The following is an 18,013-nucleotide window of genomic DNA, read 5'->3' as shown; positions in this document are numbered from 1 at the left end:
CACTTCCGGCACCGCTGCCCGGCCGGTCCGCGCGCTGCTGCCGTCCCCCGGCTCCGCCCGGCCGCGCGCCCGCGTTCCGGCGCGGCCATGCTGGCGGAGGGGCCGGTGCGGCGGCTGCTGCGGGCGGGGGAGGGGGCCAGGTCCGAGGGGAGGGGGCGGCTGCACCCGGAGCGGGTTGGGATGGAGCGGGAAGGGGCTCGGAATGAGCCGGGAGGGGGCCGGGTCCGAGGGCAGGGCTGGCGGGCGGGGGGGGCTCGGGCTGATCGGGGCGAAGCCTCGGCCGAGCGCCTCCTTTCTTCCCTCACCTCCTTCATTTCCCTTTCCCCTTCTTTTCTCCCTTTCCTTTCCTTCCCTTTCCCTGCTCCATTTCCCCTTTCCAACATCCCCATTCCCTTTGCGCTCCGGTTCCCGGGGCAGGCCCGGGGGGCTGAGGGCTCTCGGGGTTCCCGCAGCTCCTGAGCCTGTCCCGTTGTTCCCGCAGCTCCGGACCCTATTCCCGCTTTTCCCGCATCTCCTGACCCTATTCACGCAGCTCTTGTCCTTATTCCCATTTTTCCCGCAGCTCCTGACCCTATTCCCTTTTTTCCCGAGGCAGGCACCGAGCCATGCGGAGCTGGGGGGTGCTCGGGGGCGCGGCGGCGGCGCTGGCGGCCGGGATTTATGTCCTGTGGGGCCCCATCAGCGGCAGGAAACGGCGGCGGAGAGGTACCGGGGGGGCTGCCGGTACCGGTACCGGGGGTGCTGGGGGTACCGGTACCGGGAACAGCCCCGGCACGGGACTGATCCCGTTTTTCCAGCTGGCTTGGTGGGATTTTGGGAAGGAATTCCGTCGGATGCAGTGCGACCCCCGAGGAAGGGGATGTTTGGCATCTGACTCCGCTGATTCAGAATGCCGAACAGCTGCTTTGTTAAACTAGATTATATTACGCTAATTAATTAATTATATATTAATTAATATGTTGTTGTTATTATTAATGTCATATATTATATAATAATATTATTATGTTATATATTGTATAATATTTTTACATTGATTATACTAATATATAATACCACCATATATTAATTATCTATATTATTGTATATATTAATTAGTATATAATACCACCGTATATGAACCATATAAACACCATATATTAATTATATATACACTATATTAATTATACACATATTACACATATACACCATATATTAATTATACGTATTATTATATATACTAATTAATATATACCACCATATATTAATTATACATATGCCATATTAATGATACATATTATTTTATAAATATTAATTATATATATTAATTAATATATAATGCCACCATATATTAGTGATGTATACACCATATATTTAAATTATATATACACCATATATTAATTATATATGCATCATATTAATTATACACATATTATACATTTGCACCATATTATACACATATACACCATATTAATTATATATATGCCATATATTAATTATATATATTATTATATATTAATTATATCTATTAATTAATATATATGCCACCATATATTAGTAACATATGCACCATATATTAATTATATATACACCATATTAATTATACACATATTACACATATACACCATATTATACACATATACACCATATTAATTATATATGCACCATAGATTAATTAGATGGGTACTGAAAAAAATTGTGAAATTTTTGAAAGACCAAAAATCAGCTGAAACACCACAAACTGAAAACAGAACTGACTGACATCCATTTTTCTGTAATTACACAGCATTCCTGCTGAAAACCAGGATGTTTGCCCTGGATTTCGTGGTGGAAACTCTTGCAATTCTCTTTGCAGGGCTTGTGCCAGGCCTCCTGAACCTGGGCAACACGTGCTTCATGAATTCCCTGCTGCAGGGCTTGTCCTCCTGCCCCTCGTTCATCAGGTGGCTGGAGGAGTTCACAGCCCAGTACAGGACGGAGCAGGAGCAGCCCCAGGAGCAGCCCCAGCACCTCTCAGTGACTCTGCTGCAGCTCCTCAGAGGTACTGGGACATTTCCTCTTGTGGCAAAGCAAGGGTTAAACGTTTAAGGTGAAGTGTTGTCATTTTTAGGCTCTTTTCCCAAAGAAAGAAGCTCGTGGGGGTTTGTATTCCCTGTTTTATTTCCCTCTCTAATTTTCAGATTAATTGGAATGCCTTGGGCAAAGCTCAGCCACCTTTCACAGAAGGGTTGAATTCCATAGGGTTCAAGAAATTTAGAATTCTATTTAAGAAAATTAGCAGATAATTTAAGCTTTTTTGTTTTCCTCAAGCTCACTATTTTCCTAAAAACCTGGGACTATTCAACCTCACTTTGCAAGGTTTTGGATTATTAAAATTAAAATCATTAAAATTATATTTAAATTATATTAATTGAAAAATTATTATGATAAAATATTAAATATTGTAGAAAATGAAATATTATTATAAAAGAAATAATGTACTTTTATATAATAAATTCATATAAGAAATAAATTCTATAAATAGATAAATTAGTAAATAAATAAACTATATAAGTAAGTTTATATGTATTAATTATATATATAACTATTATTTATATTAATACCTGTTTATGTAATAGGTATTATATAACACACAAAATATTATTATAAAATATAAACTATAAAATATTAAATGTAAAGTATATATACTTTATATTTATATATATAAATATATATATATTATATATATATAAAGTATATATATAAAATAAATAATACAATTCTATATAACAAATTTATATAATAAATAAATTACAGAAATAAATTTACAAATAAACTATATAAATAAATTTATATAATAGATGTTATATAACATACAAAATAGTATTATAAAATATTATATAAATATAAAAATTTCTTATAAAATAAATACTAGAATTTTATACAAATTTATGTATTAAATGACTTAGATAAATAAAGTAATAAATCAATAACTGTATAAATACATTTATATAATACATATTATGTAGAATACAAAATATTATTATAAAATATGTAAGATTTTTAAGCTCAAGGTGATTAATTTTTTGCCTAAATTCATCTCTGACACCCTCAAGTGATCCCCTGGCTTCCCTCACAGGTTGTTTTTAAAGGAAATTTCTGCCTTGGGATGTTCCTGTGGAACTGGTGTGAGGCTGGTGGTGCTTTAACCCCATAAACCCCTGATTTTTTCCCATTTTTGGCTCCTCCTGACACTCCTGCCTTCCCCTCCCCAGCTCTGTCGTGCCAGGAGGTGCCAGAGGACGACGTCCTGGATGCCAGCTGCCTGCTGGAGGTGCTCAGGATGAACAGGTGGCAGATCTCCTCCTTTGAGGAGCAGGTGAGTGCAGCAATCTGGGACAATCCCCCAGGGCTGGGGCTCTCACACCTGGATCCTGTTCCAAAAAGTGATGGGAAACTCCACAGCTTGGGAATGGGAATGGGGCTTTCAGTGGGCTGGGAATTCCAAAGCTTGTCCTTACCAACAGGGCCAGGAATATTAAAGCAGAGCAGATCCCCAATTTCCCTCTGGATAATGGATCTCTTCCCATCTTTTCAGTAATCCTAACTATTTTCAAATTTTGTCAGTATTTCCAATGCACTCCATCAATTATCCCACTCCTAAAATATGTTCCTGACTTCCAAGGATAGATTTCAATTATGCTTCCCTCAAAATCCAGGAAAACAGGGATTTGGGAATTTGTTTGGGGGTATTTTTTCCTCCCAAGTGTTTTAATTTGTGTGAGTTTATATGGTGCAGAATGTCTTGAGTACCTTGTGCTGTTAGGAAGCTTTTGGGCACAACAGAATACATTCAATATAAACACAATATAATAATAATAATAATAATAATAATAATAATAATAATAATAATAATAATAATAATAATAATAATAATAATAGTAATAATAATAATGTATTCACTATAATAATAAAAACAATAATGATCATCATCATAAGTGATAATAGTGATATATAATAGTAATTGTATATAATAATATATATTATGTATAATAATTACAATATATTACAATAATATATATAATAGATCTCTATAGAAGTTATATGTAATAGTATTTGTATATAATAGTTATATAAAACTTATATAAAATATAATATATCCTTAATATATGTAATTGAATAAATATATTTAATATATTTCTTTAGAAACTTTATTTTTCATTATTATTTATATTTAGTATGTACTTACATATTTTATATTTATATATAATATTATATATTATATGATCTATACTGTATATTTTAGATGTGCTTAAATATAAGTATAAAATATAAATATAAAAGTATACACATAAAATGATAAGTATAAATCTAAATGTAGGGATAAATAAGGCATAAATATAGGTATAAACATAGTTATAAATACAAATATAAATCCAGGCTCTGAGCTGTAATTTTTCCTGAATTTCCTGTGGAATTCCAGCCCTCCTGGGGTGTTTTTTTTGATGTCTTTTTTTTCCTGACTCCATTTCCAGGATGCCCATGAGCTGTTCCATGTCCTGACCTCTTCCCTGGAGGACGAGCGGGATCGGCAGCCCCGTGTGACCCATCTGTTTGATGTGCATTCCCTGGAGGTGATCCCCCTTATTTCCTTATCAGAAACTCCTGTCATCTGCCCAGATTCCCAAGTAGAAAGTGTATATTTAGGATATTTTAATTCTGTTCCCGAAGCTGTTCTTTAATCCTTTGATAGGGACTCATCAATAAGTTAGAGTTCTCAGGTTTTCCAAATAAAATATCTTTGAATTTTCAGTGTTCCTGCTTTCCTGAAGGTTTTGCATCTCTAAATCCACGGGATGTAGGTATTTAATTTAGTCCCTCCAAGCAGTTACTGTGATCTGTAGTTCCCACATGAAAATAAGGTTGAAAACTGCAAAAAGGGCATTTCTGGAAGAGTTTTATAGAAGTAAAATTGATCTTATCCTCCAGCTTGCTGATAAACTTGATGGAGATGGAAAATACCTGGTTTGGCCTAAAATATAGACCAAAAAAAAGACAAAATCTCCTATTTTCATTTTCTGAGGCAGAGAGTTCTGCAGATTAATGATTCCTTTTACAAGCAATTGTAAATTATACATTTGTTTTGTACCAGTACAAATTAAAAAATATAAAGAGCCAACCAGGGATGAAATAGGAACACATTTAATACTTCATGTATTAAATTTCTAAGTCTTTTCTATGTTGCTGAGGTAGGGTTAATGAAATGTTTTTATCTCCCTCTGTAGCAACCAGAAATAATCCAAAAGCAAATAAGCTGCAGAACAAGAGGTAGGATTTTATCCCTTCTGGATATTCTGAATATTCATAGGGTAGTTTTGTTTATTAAAGGGATAATATTAATTGATCTTTGTACTGAACTGAAATAGAAATCAAAACTGTAAATAAACCTCAATTAATTATTAATCACTGAGACAAAAGTGTGCTGTGGAGGCATTAATTTTGTAACTGAAGGGCAAAAGTGTGAGATTGGAATGATGAAAGTGGATGAATGGAAAATCCAAGGACAATTTTTGTGTTGCAGGATGTCTTCCCCCTGTGTCCAACCACTGGAAATCTCAGCACCCTTTCCATGGAAGGCTGTCCAGCAACATGGTGTGCAAACACTGTGAGCACCAGGTGTGGAAATAGATAATATTTTATATTATTATTAATATCTGTGTCATGTGAGGAGGGATTTCCAACACTCAGAGTGCTTCCTGGAACCATCATCCCGGATTTATCCCTAAACAGACTGAAAAAAAATCCATGTGATGCACCTTGGAGGGGTAACAGCTGCCTCATCCACCAGAATAATGGTTGTTTTATTCTATTAATGAATTAACAGTTAATTAATTAATAATATTACCTGAAAATCCACTCATCTGGGTGAGTTTAGGACTCGCTGCTCATTCAGCACATTTTGCAAAGTCCAGTTATCCCAAACAAGGAGATAAAGATAACCTGAACAATGGAAAAAATACAGAAAATAAACCTCATTTATAGCCCAAACCAAGAAAACATTTGCATTTTATTTCCCAAAACTTTGCAAACAAATTGGAGCGAGGAGGAAGATTCTGAGCAGAACATTCCTGATGTTCCCTGGCCCAGCTGGGAAACTGAGGGGTTTGGATCCTGTTCCACCAGGGAATTATGGACAGCACAGAGCACAGGCCCACCTTGGGAGAGCTGGGTTGGAATTTTTGGGGACTGATGATGCCTGGAATGCTCCCTAGAACAGAGGCTACACATTATTAAAGAATAAAGTAGATATTTATTAAAAAGGCTTCACAGGATACACCTTGGGCAGTACAAGAGCCTGACCCAAGATGGTTCACGAGTTTTCACACTTTTTTATAAGTTTAGGTCCATTTCCATATTGGGGTTAATTGTCCAATTACACCTTCAGGTTATGAAGTCCCATCCTCCCAGTTTGCTCTTCCCAATTTATGGTTTTTTGGGTCTTTTTGCTGTTTACACTTTCTAGAAGCTGCAGCGGTGTCCTTGGTTCTGGGGCTGGAGAAGGGATTGTTTTGTCTGACTGAACTGTGAGGAGAACTTGCTAACACTTTGTATGAAGTTCAGAGTTATATCCTAATGCAGTGCAGAATGTGTAAAATATGAAAGCTAAAACTGAAGGCATCACTGACAATAAATGCTGGCTCTGGAATGTTCCCTTGCAGAGCCCTGTGAGGTTTGACACCTTTGACAGCCTCTCCCTGAGCATTCCAGCAGCTGTGTGGGTACGTATCCCCCTGCTCCTGATCCTCCCTGCCCTTGCCAGGCCCTTCCTTAGGTGCAGAAGACACTCAGAGCTCCTTTAGGACTTGATTTTCCTACTCTGTGCTGCTGCAGAACCTTCTCTCCAACTGGTGGTGAGAGGTTCTGATGAGCCCAACAAGCAGAACTTGGTGATGCTACCAGAGCTTTCTGTTTCTCTGGTGGAGGATTTGGTCTTTTCCACAAATTCCACAAACTTGAAGAGCCCAGATCATATCCCAAGGGCTGGGAAGGTGACCTTCAGCTGGCAGCTCACACCTTACCCCATCCAGGCTTTTCCAGGGGGTGAATTCAACTGGAATTTTTTTCCATTTCCTTCTGGCTCTGAAAAACTTCAAAATGACAAAACATTGTGGATTTTCAGGGCAACATCTGCAGGATGGTTTTGGACTGTAAGAGTTTGTTGCTTCATGTCTGGTAGTGATTTCTTCCCACAACTCATGGAAATTGTGATTCCTGTTTGCAGAGTGCCCTCCTGGACAGCCAAGATTGAAATCTGGACACATCTTCTGCTCTTTGTGCTTTGTTTTATCCAATCCTTGGCAGGGCAGAATATGAGGAAGGGCAGCAAGGAGGCCTAAATCCCATTAAAAGCTGTATTTCTCCTATGGAGAGGGCCAGAGAGCATAAAGTGACCCCTGAAGTGCTGGAATGAGAGATAAATAGGAGTTGGACAGAAATCTGGGGTTTAAAACCCCACAGAAAGGCTCACACTGGGAATCACTGCTGCTGTTACCAAAAGGCTGCAAACTTTTCCATGTTTAATCCAGGCTAAAGTAGAATCCCCACAGTTCCATGATCACCCAAAGCCATTTAGTCAGTTCTTTCATGAAATAAATCTGCAGTTCTGTAGTTTTTCAGTGGAAGGAATTATTAAAAATCCTTTCCCAAAATCCAGTGGAATTCCTGCAAATAATTCTGGTTTTTCTTGGCACTCAGGGTCGTCCCATGACACTGGACCATTGCCTCCATCACTTCATCTCCTCAGAGTCTGTCAAGGATGTTGTGTGTGACAACTGCACCAAAGTAGGTCCCTTTGATTCCTGTCACTTTAACTGCTGTCGCCTCCCTGCTCAGTTTTGAGCCTGCTGACACAATCCTGGCTTCACTTTCCACCTCCTTTTTCTTCAGGACTTGGGGAAATCCTCTGGGATTTCAGATATTTAACAAGGAGTTCTTACCTCATGAAGTATTTGAGGCTTTACTTACTACTGCTGTTACAGAAATCTACAAATATTTTAGTTTTAGTTTCCAAGTATCACCAGGGATAATTTTTTTGCTCTGGTATTAAAAATCAATTCTGTTTAAAAATCAACAGAAGAGGCAAATGAGTGCAGTTCTGAGTGAATGGAGTTCTCTAAATGCTCATTTCTGCTTGATTTTGGTTTAGAATTTTGACCCTTTAGGAATTCTGAAGAGCATTCCCAGGTGGGATTAATGCACTGAGCATAAACCAGACAATTAATTGCTCCTATCTACAGGTGACATCATTTTTTTCCCCTTTTCTTTCCAGATCCAGGCACAAGGAATTCTGAATGGACAGAGCATAGAAAACCAGAGAACAACATTTGTTAAGCAATTAAAGTTAGGAAAGGTGAGGCAAAAAAAAAAAAACCCTTCAAATCTCCTAAATCCTGTCACAGTAACTTCTCCCTTGGAGCTGGTTGTGTCCATTTCTTGCTGCTAGACCACAAATGTTTTATTTTTCAAAGTAAACTCACCTGGCAAAATATCTGTGGGCATTGAGGCTTCAACGCAGCAAAACATCAAACATTAAACACTTGCAGGATGTGAATATTCTCCTATTATTTAACAAAACACTTAAATGTGAATTTGGTTCAGTGTCATGTCTTAGATTTTACATTAATTTTACATTTGCTCTTAGGTGAGCAAATTGATTTATATTTACAGGGTTTGTAGCATCTTTAGCAGTTCCTCATTTCAGAGAAATTAAAATATTCTTAATGCAGCTGGTGAGCAAACATCAGGTGTGATTTCTAAGAGAAAACTTTTTTTTTTCTCTGTAATCCTGTCATGCAGAGGCCAGCAGGGCACTGGAGTGTAATTAGGAGCCTCAGGTACCAATAATAATAATAATAATTATAATAATAATTATGTACTTCTTGCTACAGCAATTATTTCGAATTTCAGCTCTTTATAACACTTAATATTTTTGGTTTTCCTCTGTGCAAAACCATTAATTATTGGGGATTAGGAGATACCAGGAATCTCACAAGAATTATTGTCACATTTTAAGGACAGTGTTGCCACTGAGCTTACACAGAGATAAGGGAAATGCATTTCCTTATTCCCTGGACTTACCAGCTGTTTTTTTCCATGAAAAATTTTTGGATTTTCCTTTCCTGAAGCTGCCCCAGTGTTTGTGCATCCACCTGCAAAGGCTGAGCTGGTCAAACCAAGGCACTCCCCTGAAGAGACACGAACACGTCCAGTTCAACGAGTTCCTGGTCATGGACATCTACAAATATCGAGTTCCTGGTCCCAAATCCTGCCAGGAGCAGCTCAGCCAGAAAAACCCGGAGGAGACAACCCCTGGAATAAAGGATGGGAGAGCAGGGAAACCTTCAGGTACCATTTTTTTGCCCATAAAATGGTTCAGCTCTTTCTGCATGTCAGGGATCAAATGTTCTCTGCAGGATCAAGCCATGAGCAGCATCTTGATGTGGGGCTCTGCAAAGAGGACAGAAATCCCTTAGCCATTCCCAAATTTACAGTTCAGTTTGGATAATTTCATTTTGATTCTACTAAATATATATATTAAAAAAATTCCAAAGGGGTATTAAACTTGGGATGTCCCAGGGTTGGTTTTTCTTGTTAGAGATCTCTCTCAAGGCTTCAGGACAAGCAGAGAGGGGATGCTGGGAATAGTGAATTCTTCAAAAACAGTTGGAAAATCCAGCTGTAGGAGGTCTGTCCTTAGGCAGCTCAATATGTCTTTAGTTGGGATTTTGGATACACGCTTATTTCCATATTTGTCATATAAAATGAATTTGAATAAAATATCTATTGCCTATGGATATGAAAATCAATAAAATACCTTCATATCCTGTGATGAGGAGCAGGGATGCTGTTCTTAGCAACAGCATTCAAATGAAATCCCTGAATTTCTCCTTCCTCTGGCAGATGCAGAACAGCCAGCTGGTACCAAACCTCTCTTCATGAATGGTGCCTCCTCTTCCTCCTCCTCCTCTCCCTCATTTTTAATGTCCCCAGGAACTTTCCCACTTGCTGCATTCCCTGAGTGCAGGTAAGTTAGAGATTTGTACCCTGTCTGTTCAATTCTGTCCTTCAAATTGTCTCCTTTTCTTCTGTCCTTGTCCTTCTGCTGATAATCCTTTTCTATAGAATTCCAGAATGGTTTAGGTGGGTAGGGAACATAGGGACCATCCAGTGCAGGCCCCTTCCCATGGGCAGGGGCACCTTCCACTATCCCAGGTGACTCCAGACCCCATCCAGCCTGTCCTTGAGTACTTCCAGGGATGGAGCAGCGGGTTTGAATCCCAAAATCCCAGAATGGTTTGGGTTGAAAGGGGACTTGGAGATGCCATGGGCAGGGACACCTTCCACTATCCCAGGCTGCTCCAAACCCTGTCCAACCTGGCCTTGGACACTTATGTCACTATAGAGCGTGACATGGTGCAAAGCACCAAGACTCCATCAGAAAGGTGCATAAGAGATTTATTATAGCAACATGTTGCCTACAGTTTTTCAAGATATTTACATTTACTTAACAGACACATTCACTGCCCATTGGTCATAAGAAACAAAGTTCTCAATAGGTGAACAAGGAGCCACGTCACTCTGTGAGCCAGCTAGAGTCCATATCTTTTAACTTTCTCTCCTCCATCACGTTGTCATGGGGATAGCCTTGGTGTCTTCCTCAAGAGAGATATGGGGCTTTCCTTATCTTCAGGAAGCCTTTGCTGGCTCACAAGAACAGCACAAAATGCCTTTCCTACACACTTCCAGGGATGGAGCAGCAGGAAAAAGCAGTTTGGATCACAGAATGATTTGGGTTGGAAGGGAACTTTGAGATCATCCCATGCCACCACCTACCATGGGCAAAGACACCTGCCATTAGACCAGGGACGGAGCAGCCGCACAGGGAGCCACCCCCTTGCTCCAGGCAGGAATTGTGGCTGCTCTGCTGTTGTGTGTGTGTGTGTGTGTGTGGCCAGGCTGACCCGTGTCCCCGCAGGGCCCCGCTGTACCTGTACCGCCTGATGGCTGTGGTGGTTCACCACGGGGACATGCACTCGGGACACTTCGTCACCTTCCGGCGCGCGCCGGGCGCCCGCGGCAGCCAGTGGCTCTGGATCTCGGACGAGTCGGTGCGCAGGGCCAGCCTGCACGAGGTGCTGGCAGCCAGCGCCTACCTGCTGTTCTACGAGCGTGTGCACGGCCGGGGCCAGCCCCAGAGCCCGGCCCAGAGCTGAGCCAGCGCTGCTGGGATGGTCCCAGCCCCTGGGATGGTCCCAGCCCTCAGGGTCATCCCAAACTTCGTGATGGTCCCAGCCCCTGGGATGGTCCCAGCCCTCGGGGTGATCCCAGCCCTCTGGACCGTCCCAGCCCTTGGGATTACTCAAGCCCTCTGGATGGCCCCAGCTCCTGGGATGGTCCCAGCCCCGAATGGAGCCTCTCCATTATGCAAACCTCCCCCTTTCCAGGCTCCCTTCCCGGTGGGAGCAGCTGGGAGTTGTGGTTTGTACCCAGATCCTGCTGTTCCAGCACTGTGCAGCCCCAGGTGTGTGTTTGAGAAGTGTTTTCTGCCTGTCCCAAGGCTCTGTTCCATGTCCTGACACCGCACTTTTCCCAGGGAGATGCTTTATCCCACACATTTCACTTCCCAAGGGGGAGCCCTGGAAAGGGTTGATGTCAAGCTGCTGTTGAGGAGCCCCTCCCCATCCCAGTCCATCCCCTGGCACCTCTCCACGATGCACCAGCCCTTCCACATTCCCTTCCCTGTGGCAATGGCTGGGAATTGTGTTTTGTACCAAAATTCCCAGAGCTGTTCCAGCCCCAGGTGTGTGTTGAGCAGCCTTTGTCTGTCAGGCAGGGATTTTATCCCGAGGCTCTATTCCAGGTGTTTCCCAGTGGGGAGCCCTGGGAGGGGGCGATGGGAAGCTGCTGTTGGCCGTGATTTGAGACACAAAGTGCCTTGAGCTTCCCTGAGCAGCTGCATTGCCACTGGCCCAGCCCCTCTGCATGCCCACTGTGTCCTGGGAATGCCTCACACCCATGGGATGAACCCATGGAATCCCATTTCTCCTGACCCATCAAGTCAAGGCATCTCCACAAACTGCCCCCATCCAAAAGATTTCCCTGTTCACACAATTTTCCTCCCACTTTACTTCTTTATAATATAAAGTCCTTCTCCTGAATTAAATTGCTTTATCCAGGAGATAATTTTGTATCTATTAAGAGCTGAAACCTTAATTTATTGCTCCATACCTTTGGAATTTGGCTGGAATCAGCACATGGAAGTGTTTGCTAGTGCTCAGTGTTGTCATTTCCTTCAGCACTGTTGAATCCAGTTGTTTTGTAGCATCAACTACAACTTTTAATGCTGTGATTTCCAAGCTGCTGTAACTGTTCTAGACTTGCCCTTCCCATTTTATTGCTGGAATCTGCTATTCCCAGCACTGGGATCCATGCTCCTGGCTTGCAGCTCAGCTGTAGAGCAGCTCCTGGCCTTGTTAAATGGAATATAAACAGGAGAGCCAGGACTGGTGGGCACTTACTGGTCTCATGAAGAAATCTGGGAATCCTGCATCAGATCCAGGCTGCCCTGTAAATAGAAGTAAGGGGAATTCTGCTGCTCTGGATTGTTTGATGTGGAAAAAAAAAAATCCCAAAGCACAGAGGGAGAAGCAGCAAAAATCCTCCTTTAAAAACCTGCTTTTAAATGACCAGGAATAAAATATGTAGGTTGTTTTTAGCTCTTTTCTGTCCTTGTAAGCTTGGAGGAGAAAAATCCCTCATCAGACAAGCTTTTTTTTCAGTGTGAAGTTTTCAAATAACAACTGTCTTAAATAGTTTTTTTAGGGCAACTTTGTACCTCATGAATTCATAGTGCTGCCCAAAGCTCGGGGGTGTTCACACTTCCTCAGGAGAGGCTCCAAACCAGCCAAAGCAGGAGTGGTAAAATAGGTGGATATGCAAAATTATTTACACAACTCGTCATTCCAGAGTCTGGAGCACAATTCCTGGCCCAGGTAATGCTCATAGTACAGAAATATTGATAAATCCACTGCTGGACTGGGACCTGGTTCCTGGCTGTAGCTTGGTTTTAACCTGTTTTAATTTACAGAAAACCAAGAAAACAAACAAAAAAAAAAACCCCTTGAAGGATGCAAAATGCCAAAAATTTGCTCTGGCCATTGAAGGGAGAGCTGACAGAGCTGGAGAAGGAGCCAGCCCTCCCTACTGGTAGCCATCTAAAACCATCACCCCAACATCTCCCTCCAGCAGATCTGCCCCTGCACCCCAGAACTGAAACCATTTCCAGTGCCAGCAGTGGCTGTCCTGCATTCTCCAGGCTCAATGCTCTGCTTGGGGGTTTTTTTGGATTTGGGGGGTTTTTCCTGGATTTGGGGGTTCAGCTGAGCAGCCCCTTGGCTTGGTTGTGCTGGAGGAGGGGCAGAGGACACGCACACTATGGACTGAAACCTGAAATCTGGCAGCTGGGACCAGCAGGTTTTCTTTGCCAAGAGCTGTTTCCCTGGGCTGTGGATTGACTCTGGATCTCCCTCAAGGGCTATCAAGGGGAGGGTTGAGCCTTTTTTCTGGCTTTGCCTGGTGGGGAGGAGTAAATGGGCTTGGCTTAACCCTCAGGTGAGAAAGGGAGCAAAGCCCTGGCCCTGAGCTGTGCCAGATCCTGCCAGCCCCCTGTGAGCTGGGGATCTGTGCAGGGCTTTGGGAGCTTATCCTCCCCTCTGGAGGTCACTGGGATCTGTTTTTCACCTGTGGAGATCACTGGAATTTGTGCAGGTGTTTGGGAACCAACCCTCCCCTTTGCAGGTCCCAAGGCTCTGTGTTTGCCAGCCCAGCCTCCCCTTTGGAGATCACTGGGATCTTCTTTCCAGAGGTCACAGAATTCTGTGTTTTCCAGCTAAATCTCCCCTCTGGAGGTCACTGGGATCTGTTTTCCAGCCAAACCTCCCCTCTGGGAGGGCTCTGTGCAGCCACAAGGCTCAAACTCTGGTACTCGTCCCTCTCAAGCTGCCATGGTGGAGAAGATGTTAATAAATTGTAAAGAATTAAGAGCTCCAAGATGACATTTCTGTGTTTGAATTATTCTTGTCTTATTTTGTGTGTTAATTTAAAAAATGTCTGTTCCAGTCCAAGCACTGCACTGCTGTTTGAAGTTGCTTTTTTTCCACTTCAGGGTATTTTTGTAACTGTACAGTAGCAATAAAAGAACAAACTTGGTAGAAAAATCAGTGTGGGAATGTCTTGAAACAAACACCAAGCTGGGAGCCAAAGGGGTTGAAACAACACTTCACAAGCCCTGGATAAGAAAGATTTTCAAGCTCCACAGAGCATCTCAAGAGTGGCAGAGGGTGGGAAGTACCAATTCCCAATTCTCTGCACAGGAATGATGGACCCACCACTGAAGGCCAGAGCCCAGCACTAAGAGCCAGGTTACACAGGATTTGGTTCCCATTTTCACCCAGAATTTACCATTCCTTGATGGTTTAAGATCTCTTGGGGACTGGACAGAATTCCCTCATTTTCAGCAGGATTCCCTGTGGGTGTGGGAGGTGGTGGCTTTCAGGCAGTCAGGAGGGGATCCCTAGGGATAATTATTTAGGAAAATACATTCTCAGATGGAAATGGGACAACCCAGTTCTTCCCCAAAAGGGCAGTTTTTGCTGCCTGGTTTTTGTACAAAGGACCTAAGAGGGGAAAAAATCTTGTGCTTCTCCTGCAAGAGAAGCCTCCCTCAGGAGCAGAGGAATTCAAGCAGACAGGAATGAAACACTCATCCAGCCACACCCTGTCCTCACAGCTCAGCACTCCTCTCCTCCATGTCAGGCTCATTTTGCTTTATTTTAATTTAAAAACCCCAAGCAAACCAGAGCTTATTGACAGAAAGTGCCACCCGTAGAATATCAGCTTTAAATGATCACAGCTTGTGGCTCACAGTGTTTATAAACTGCTGCCTCCAGGCCATGGAGCATCTCCATCTTCTTGGAACACTGCTTAGATAAAGATCAGCTGAGAACAAACTTCTCCCCGAGCAAAACAAGGGGAGCAATCAGCAAAAACGGGGATCAGCAGGACCAGAGCAACATTTCCCAGAGGCAAAAAAGCTTGCCATTGAGAGAGATCAGTGGTCACAGGCTTCAGCAGCAAAATTATTAAATTTTGTGCATTAGGTGATGGACCAGGAGGTGAATCCAGAATTCACCTGCTGGACTGCTGGAAGAGGTGACTCCACAATTCCAGCAGGAACTGCAACTTCACTTTTCAGAGCTATGGAGCATTTTCATCTTCTTGGAACACTGCTTAGATAAAGATCAGCTGAGAACAAACTTCTCCCCGAGCAAAACAAGGGGAGCAATCAGCAAAAACAGGAATCAGCAGGACCAGAGCAACATTTCCCAGAGGAAAGAACCTTGCCATTGAGATCACGGTCACAGGCTTCAGCAGCAAAATTATTAAATTTTGTGCATTAGGTGATGGACCAGGAGGTGAATCCAGAATTCACCTGCTGGAACAGATGAATCCACAGTTCCAGCAGGAACTAAAACTTCAGAGCAGGTGCATCCACAGTTCCAGCAGGAACTAAATTCACTTTTCAGAGCCCAAAGGCCCCCCTGGCTGAACATTTCCCCTCTTGGAGACGGGCAGGACATTCCTAAAGGTGAGGTTGACCCTGGGGGCCAGCACCCTCCTGCGTGGGGGCAGGCTGTGGTACCAGTGCACGTTGGTGGGGTGCTTCATGAGGAGCAGGCTGCCGTGGGCCAGCTGCAGGCAGATCCTCGCCGGGCCCCGAGCTCCTCCCCGGCCCCGCTGCTCCCGGCGCCGGAACACGAAATCCCGGCAGGCTCCGAAGGACACCGAGGCGATGGGGCTGAGGGGAACCAGCTCCTTCTCGTCGTCACGGTGCTCCCCGATGTGGTCCAGGCCATCTTTGTACCTGGGAATTAACTCTGGGTTCGTTATTCATTTAATTTTAAATATTAAGTTAATTATTATTAATTTAATAAGTGTAATTAAATTAATATTTAATTATATTTCTGCAGTATATGTATTCTTTTTATATTTAATTTTATATGTAGATATTCATATTTTATAAATACATTTAAATATTTTATAAACTATTTATAAAAATTATATTATTTATAAAAATTATATAAATATAATTTTATATTATGAATATATTAATGTAATATTTTATACTTAGTTATATATTTTTATTTTTAATGTATTCGTATTTTATATTTATAAATTTATATAGTTATACATTTCTATTTTATATTTATATATTTTTAATATAATATGGATTATGAATATATATAAATTTAATGTTTTATATTTAATTTTATACTTAATTAAATATTTTATTTTAATATTTTTATATTCTGTATTTATATATTATAACTATATGTAATTTTATATTTTATATTTAATTTTATACTTAATTATATAATGTATAAATATTATAATTAAATTAATTACTTTAATAATTTAATAATTCAACAATTATCAAATTATTAAATTAATCAATTTAATAATAATTACCTTATAGTGCTGCATTCTAAACTGCTTGTTTATCTTTCTAACTACTTTTATATTTTCTATATTTTAAACTCTGAAATTCTAATCTTTCTTTTCCTTAGTTTAAACTTAGTTTTACTTAGTTTTATTAGTGCTTTAAACCACAAATCCACGTTCTTGCTTCTAGCACTTAAGTTTGGAAGCCTTTTCTAAGGTCTTTAATCCTGTGTTTAATTCTAAGCTTTAACTTACAGGCCTAAAGCCCTGAGAGTTGCCTGTATTTCAGATTCCAACATATAAATTTGGGGTTTTTTTTTGTTCTATTTGAAGAAAAAGCTGCTGGGTGCAGCTGGGAAGGGGCTGTACCTGTTGATGAGGACGAAGTTGAAGGTGTGTCCTGTCTCCAAGGTGACGCGCTCCCGGATCCGGCTCAGCACCGGGATCCAGGGCTTGGGGTGGAACGTGACCCCTGAGTAAGTGTAGGACAGGCCAGGGTCTCCATAGGTCACCTTCTTCCTGGGAATCTTGTGCCATGTGCCAAAAACCTGCAGCTTTGTCATCTCATCTGGGGGAAGGATCAAACCTGGGTTTGTACAGTGTCTGCACAGCCCAATATTCTCCTGGATCTGCAGCTTCTGGGAATCTCCAAACAGGAATGAGGGTGCTCATGACAACCCAAAAGCTGTCATCCCTGTTCCCAGGGTTTGTGTCCCAGCAAAGCTGGATTCTGTCTTGTCCTCCCCCATCACATCCCTCACACACGGCATCTCCAACAAATTCCAGCCGCCACTCCAGGATTATCCCTCGACAAACACTTCCAGCTCAGCAAAACCAACCCTGCGGGGTCAGACCTGTGTCCCTTGGCTTCTCAGGGCCACCTTGTGCCAACACCAGGTGGCTGCAGGAACCTCCCAGTGCCCACCAGCTGCGCCCAGGCCCTGGAACTGCCCTGGGACCCACCTGGGTGGGCTGGGCAGGGAAATGCTTCACTGGGAAGGGGGATATGGAGGGGAATACAGCTGGACATAGAAAGGTTGAGGGTGGAAGGGACCAGTGGGGGTCATCCAGGCCACCCTCCTGCCCAAGCAGGGTCTCCAAGAGCCTAGTCCAGGCCCCTCGGGAGGCCTCCCTGAACAGCCCGTGCTGCAGCACGCTCACAGGGCAGGAATTATACCTTCGAAATACTCCACCTCCTTCTCCAGCTCCTGGAAGATCTCGTCCGCCTCGGCCTTGCCGAAGAGGATGCGGTAATCACAGCTGAGCCCCTCGGCACGGATCTCCCGCGCCGGCGGTCGCTCCGGGCCAGGCTTCTCCAGCCGCGGCCTCTTCCCGCCGCTGCTGCCGCCGCCATCCTCCGCCGGCCCGCGGGGCAGTTTGACCACGAACGCGTCCATGGGCGGACCCGGGACCGGGAGCGATGCCCGGGAGGGAAGGAACGGGACCCGCGATCCCGCGGGAAACAGGAGCACTCAAAGCCCCGCCCCCTCCCCAGCAG

The 18,013-nt window shown here is 42.7% G+C and overlaps 2 protein-coding genes across 4 annotated transcripts; one reads left to right on the top strand and one right to left on the bottom strand.

Moving 5' to 3' along the window:
• Window positions 1-71: 71 nt before the first annotated feature.
• On the top strand, window positions 72-14,069 carry USP30 (ubiquitin specific peptidase 30). Of its 3 annotated transcripts, none has more exons than XM_030959208.1 (13): window positions 72-105; window positions 563-705; window positions 1,832-2,017; window positions 3,231-3,334; window positions 4,491-4,589; window positions 5,241-5,283; window positions 5,537-5,631; window positions 6,675-6,734; window positions 7,711-7,797; window positions 8,285-8,365; window positions 9,141-9,360; window positions 9,916-10,039; window positions 10,991-14,069. In XM_030959208.1, exons 2-13 carry the CDS (start codon window positions 606-608, stop codon window positions 11,226-11,228), a joined length of 1,437 nt encoding a protein of 478 aa, XP_030815068.1. In that variant the 5' UTR covers window positions 72-105; window positions 563-605; the 3' UTR covers window positions 11,229-14,069. The 3 variants fall into 3 exon arrangements, with proteins under 3 accessions (XP_030815068.1, XP_030815067.1, XP_030815069.1); XM_030959207.1 differs by having other exon boundaries at window positions 85-105; window positions 596-705; XM_030959209.1 differs by lacking the exon at window positions 72-105 and having other exon boundaries at window positions 269-705; window positions 10,991-11,246; window positions 11,301-14,069.
• Window positions 14,070-15,438: 1,369 nt separating this feature from the next.
• ALKBH2 (alkB homolog 2, alpha-ketoglutarate dependent dioxygenase) lies at window positions 15,439-17,995 on the bottom strand. Its single transcript, XM_030958979.1, has 3 exons — window positions 17,693-17,995; window positions 16,885-17,083; window positions 15,439-15,937 (listed from the first exon to the last, which is right to left on the bottom strand). Exons 1-3 carry the CDS (start codon window positions 17,910-17,912, stop codon window positions 15,589-15,591), a joined length of 768 nt encoding a protein of 255 aa, XP_030814839.1. The 5' UTR covers window positions 17,913-17,995; the 3' UTR covers window positions 15,439-15,588.
• Window positions 17,996-18,013: the final 18 nt, after the last annotated feature.

The sequence above is a fragment of the Camarhynchus parvulus genome, chromosome 15, assembly GCF_901933205.1.
Source record: "Camarhynchus parvulus chromosome 15, STF_HiC, whole genome shotgun sequence".
NCBI classification, from domain to species: domain Eukaryota; kingdom Metazoa; phylum Chordata; class Aves; order Passeriformes; family Thraupidae; genus Camarhynchus; species Camarhynchus parvulus.
The sequence above is the reverse complement of the archived record's forward strand: the minus strand, read 5'-3'. Positions and strand labels throughout refer to the sequence as shown.